Raw genomic sequence first — 6,000 nt, forward strand, 5'->3', positions numbered from 1 at the left:
AAGCAGAATATATACACTTTTTTCTTGCAATTGTTCAAAACATTTCTTTCATCACTGATGTCACGACCTGGGTCCACTGTGTGTGTGTGTGTGTGTGTGTGTGTGTGTGTGTGTGTGTGTGTGTGTGTGTGTGTGTGTGTGTGTAATCCGCTAACTACGATGGCATCTTAACATATTTTGTTCTGGATAACCCCCGACGATTTTATTCACCTCAAGGCAAAATCCCCATTATCAAGGGGGTTGCCTACACAGTAGAACTTAGTGGAATACATCTCGTTTCCCATCCTTATCCCTTAATTCTCATGTGTTGCATAGTCGAGCTGATGGAGCACTGGTTTCGGACTCTATTCACAACCCCAGCTACTTCTCACCTTACCAAGCCACCCACCATGTAGGTGAGGCACAGAAGCTGTACCGTTCCGCAGGGGACAGAGCGACGGTCCTGCATTGGACTATCAAAAATGCACATACTAGCGGGCACCAGAATCTCAACGTCATTGCCAAACTACGATAAAAAATGTCTGCCGCGTATTTAAAATACCATATACAGTACTACAAATATAATAATATCATTACTACTACTATTACTACTACTACTACTAATAATAATAACATTAATAACAACACTGAAAAAATTAATGTAAAATATGAAATACAAAAATAAAAAGGTTTTGTAAACAATTGTATTAATACTACGACGGATGTATTTTCATCATACATATATATCCACATGCCTACAATTTTGGGAAATACTGCATATCGTGGGCCAGGTCCGAATGTTCGCAACTTTGCGTGTCTGGTGCATATACAGGTTGTCCCAAAAAAGTAACAACATTTGGAAATGTTTCGCAGTGCTGTCAAACCCTCAGATCAACGTTATGATCAGCTGTGTCAGGACAATTGTGGTCTTCAGTTTGAACATTTGCGAACACGCAGGGGGAACTAGACTGTGCCGAAGGCATTTTTTTGTTCAAACTGATGGCTACCACCATTTTCCAAACAGCTGATAATAACGAGGACCAATGGATTAGATATAAAGTTACCAAACGTTTCAAAGAGAGTGTAGATTTCCTGGGACATTCTGTACATGTACATAAGACTGTAACCATGCACAGTATTCATGACGTCACCGATTCGGGATATGTACAAATATGGGGATGGGCGTGGGCGTGGGGGGAGTTCCGCCCACCCACACCGTCCAAATCATCAACTACATAATTAATGGCGGTTCGCCTTCCTGATGTCCTTTCAGATTCATAGGATTAATATGATACTTTGGATATAATTATACATCACTCGTACCATGAGATTGTGATAATATGCAAATGAGCCAAGTCTTTGATTAAGCGTCAGTAAGAGGGGGACTTGTGGTTGACTGCATGCATGTTCTACACAGTGTATATTATATTATATATATATATATATATATATATATATATAATGATAAGTTGTAGAAGCCCTCTCCACAAACACACACACTGATCCATACATGTCCGAAGTGCTCCGCCGTCGCTCAGGTCATGGTGATTTTTTTATTACTCAATTTACTGTTTGGGAGCACTAATGATTGTGAAAGTAACCAACCTAACCATTAATGCTCCCAAACAGTAAATTGAGTAATAAAGGAACGTGACCATGATCTGAGTGACGGCGCAGAGCGACGGCGGAGCATTTCGAACCTTTACACACACACACACTAATTAGTGTGTGTGTGTGTATGTGTGTGCGTGTGATTCTAAAATTGATTATATATATATATATATATATATATATATATATATATATATATATATGTGTGTGTGTTAATAAGAACACGGGTACGTGTGTTCACATCTTCAGGGCAAAAAGTACTTTTTGCCCTGAAGATGCAATATACGAAAGCGCTCTGCTTCGTTAGTTTCTTTTTCCGAGTGGTCTACTCTGCATATATATGTATAATGTGTGAGTGCGGTGTGTGTAATGATAATAATAATAAAATCGGTTTATTGAGTTAACAGTGATACGTTGACTGTGTGTGTGTGTGTGTGTGCACTGTTTTAGTACTTCTCTAACGTCAGGCGATTTTATTTAGCTAAACCGAAAGTATGCCCGTTTAGCGCTAAACCCAACTCTGTCAAGTAAAGGACAGAAGTCCTAGTTATCGGTGACGAAGTATTAAGGGTTAGATCTAATACCACAAACTTTGGTTCATTAGTAAGTCATCGCCATGCACATTGTACTTCAGCATCACACACTGTGTTAGAGGGGGTTTATACGGTCTAACGGTTCGTCGAAGGCGGTTCGACAGACACGTGTTTAAAGTGATGTGTGAACGGGGTATTTGGTTGTCGAACACGTTGGTTAATCGCCAAATATCCCGTTCACACATCACTTTAAACACGTGTCTGTCGAACCGCGTTCGACGAACCGTTAGAAACAGAAGAAATCGACAAAGAGCTGGAGGCTGGCGCCTGCCCTTCCAGTACATCATTTATGAGTGGAGTCCCTACTCCCAATGGGTTACCGTCGCCCCCTTCCCCCATCAAAGGAAATCCAATACTCTTATACATAAACCCTTTAGACTAATACCCAGGACCACAAACACACCACAGCCAACGCCGCCCCTCAACCCGCAAGCCTAACGCGTAAACCCGTTCCATCTCTGTCAGGATTCTTGTCAATGACAAAGCAAGTTACTTGTACCCAACGCATCCTAACCACTGCCACCAGAGCTAAACCACTTAAGAGTGGTATGCTTGTCGGTTAATTTTAATCGCGTAGGAACGATTTCTTCCGTTCTTAGTTTGTGGTTTATTTTCCGAATGCAGTCGTAGATCAAAGTTCGGCTTCTCTGTCGTTGTCTTCTTTATTTGTGTAAACAATCTTCACACTACCACTTTTCTTAAGCAGAATTACATTTTAAGGGTGAAGAGCTTACGCTAGGAGGCGCTCAGTAGCTAGTATGAGCTTAAGGGGTTGTAGGGACGAGTAACAACACAGCTGGGAGTCGGAGAGAAGTACAGGATTCGAACCCTCAACTAAGCAAATACAAGACCAAGACACTACCGGTAGCGCCATCATTTAAAACTTTGAAGTGATCACAAGACCACTGAATCTTTCAGTCTTCCTGAATTTTTCAGTTCCTGAACCACCTCTGCAATCAACTGGGAGCATAGAATAACAGTTTTTGGGCGCAGACTGGAAAATATTCTTTCTTCCATCATTTTGTGTGAACGTTGTTCAACATCAGAAATGTGAACAAGGTCTTCTTTCTTGATGCTTACTTTCTACTCTTTCCCCACGGTAAGTATCCCTTTCTGAGGGAGCTTTGTCATTTGTCTTAGTCTCACAAGGAGCAAAGATGAAATGGACAGTAAATGTGTTTTGGCTGGATGTGGGGTGGATGAAAGGTGGGTGCATGTTTGGTTAGCCTTTTGTTATGTGTATGTACTCATGCATGTGTCGCATGTACGTATTTTCATTGTTCTTATATTACAGTTTCTAGGTCGGAGGTTCTCAAACTTTATTGCTTAGTGGCGCATTTATGACAAATCTCGGATTTCGACAGCGCACCAAATCTTCAATCAGTGTTGTGTGTGATACCTACCACTGACACAGAAATAGGCATTTGGCATAATATTAGTACGAGTATGTGCGTCCATGCGCATGTAATAATAATAATAATAATACTAATAATAATAATAAATCTAAGTACACGTACCTATCAATAAAAATTACGCGGCGCACTTTGGGGGTAGTCACGGCGCACAGTTTGATAATCACTGTTCTAGGATTTATTTATTATTTGAAGTTCGTTTATAAATAACACCTCTTCATAAATTATTTCTAAATATTTTTCTTAAATTATTTCATGCCCCCACTATAATATTTGTAGTTCGATTGGTGATTAGATTTTTTTTATTCATTTATTTTTTTCATAGATATTGCAAAACTACTTAATCATCATCGCCTTCGGATAGAAATAAAGAAGCCAAACTATTAAGTCTATCCCGAACAGCAAACTTTCTATATCTAATTCAACCTAAAGTTTTAGAATTAGATATTTCAGGAGACTGTTACTTCACAATCCTACAGTTACACTTGACAAATTCTATTCTGGCTAGCTCCGGGCGATTTTAGCTTTAGGGACGCACGCGTATCGAGCTTAACCTTCGTTAACTTTACTTCTTCAGATACAAATAATGACCTTAAACCAATCAAGCCCTTAGTCATTCCAATCACGAGTACACCCTCATTAGTAATTCCAATCACAGCACATGTACAATACTTGATTATTCCATTCTGAGAAGTCAACCAATTCCAATCAGTAATATTACCCATCACCGTTCCAATTAAATTTTATTTCCAACATTACACTACAGCGAACAACTCAGCACTTAACCAAGTTATCAAACTAGCATCGACACCTAGTCTAGACCTTTGTACTGGTAACTAATCACTCTTCTGATACGAAACAAAGCGTAGCCGTAGGCCAAAGCACCCCTTGCCGGGTCTCAGGTTGGACTTGATCAAAGATGTCAACGCAGAGATCACCTTTCTCTTCTCTCCGCATAAAGAGATGAAGTCCGAAAGTCCATCTTAGCTAACGAGTCTAGGTGTTGATGGGAACTACCAATTGTTTTCGAGGGTCTGTTAAATGTCAAAGTTGTCCCTAGGAGAAGACAGGAGCGTGGCCACTAGATGCACGCGAATTCCTGATGCTGATCCGAACATGTATAAAAAAAAAATAAGAGAACCACGCTGTATTCGGTTATCGTCTCCAAATAACCTCCATTTAAATTCAAGACATTCAACTTCACGCAATAAAGATATTCTTTTGCTTTATAGACAACTATTACTCACAGTAATAACTCATCTACAGTTCCATCGAGTAGGTGATGCCAGACCCTTTGTATTACAGATTATAATGCGTAACAAATAATTTACACAACTTTGAACAGCATGTATGGTGGAGAATTATTGCCACAGGCAGGCGGGCAACGTGAGCGAATGCATATGAGCATGAAGAAGTAAATCAAAGAAAGGCAAGAAATAAATAGTAGCTGGAGTAGGTGGAAGGAGTGGCAAGAGGGGATGGAAGGGGACGGAGGAGACGATGTAGGGAACGTGGGACACACGGAAGGCAACTTACCACCACAATATCTGCACCTCAAACTTCTATGGCACTTTACTACACTCATGAGAAGTCTACGGACTCTGAAACTGTACTAAACAATGTAAAAATTATTCCAATACACACCTGATATGTAGTAGAAGGCCTCAGATGCGATGCAACTGTGTAAAACTAAAATAAATACTCCCAAAAGCTCCATACCGTGCACCAAAGAATAACAGAACCAGGGATACTAAACGTTAGCGTCTACATCTCGCGCCGAACAGCGTGCTGCCGGCATTGGACCAAAACTGTCGTACAGCCAGGTGGTATGCACTACCCAAACTCCATAGTAACTACACAGATGATATATAATCATATCTACCTCCAACTAGAATTATATATAGAATTTATTGTAGTATTAAATTCACATAAAAACATAAAGAGTAGAGTATGAGCGTAACTTTGTGTATTATTTCCAATGTGGGTATATTTGTTGGTCTGGCAGCAGGAAGCACGCGGCAAGCTACTACTCAATGGCGACCGAAATGTAGTCAGTCTCTCGATCACCATATTTTTCTTTTTGATCTTAGAGCCTTGCTGATCTAATAAAGACATTTCCTACAACACCTGCGCTATCCCAGGCAACGCCTCTTAGCCTTCTAGAGGCATTAGGTAAGGTTTGAGTCGCAAATTAACAGAGCGGAGGACTGTTATTACGATACTAATTTTGAATCGGCAAAGGTGAGTGATACATTTTGGAGGGTGCGTAGTCGACTTTCGTCCGAGGAGGTGGCAGATTCGGGTGAAGCTGTTGGCAGATTTCTTGTTTATGGTCGCCCCTATGAGAATACATCCTCAAGATATATATCCAAAATAGATAAATATGAGTATTTTCACTGTTGAGA

The 6,000-nt window shown here is 40.2% G+C and overlaps 1 protein-coding gene across 1 annotated transcript in view; it reads right to left on the bottom strand.

The window, feature by feature from the left end:
• Sema2a (Semaphorin 2a) overlaps nucleotides 1–5,368 on the bottom strand; it is a 633,246-nt gene extending 627,878 nt beyond the window's left edge. The window contains exon 1 of the mRNA XM_076183625.1: nucleotides 5,240–5,368. Coding sequence (XP_076039740.1) covers nucleotides 5,240–5,312 — 73 coding nt within the window. The 5' untranslated portion in view covers nucleotides 5,313–5,368. The remainder of the gene's footprint in view (nucleotides 1–5,239) is intronic.
• Between the last annotated feature and the right edge of the window lie 632 nt (nucleotides 5,369–6,000).

This window comes from Oratosquilla oratoria, chromosome 1, assembly GCF_046742065.1.
Source record: "Oratosquilla oratoria isolate Oo_2021 chromosome 1, ASM4674206v1, whole genome shotgun sequence".
Taxonomy (NCBI): domain Eukaryota; kingdom Metazoa; phylum Arthropoda; class Malacostraca; order Stomatopoda; family Squillidae; genus Oratosquilla; species Oratosquilla oratoria.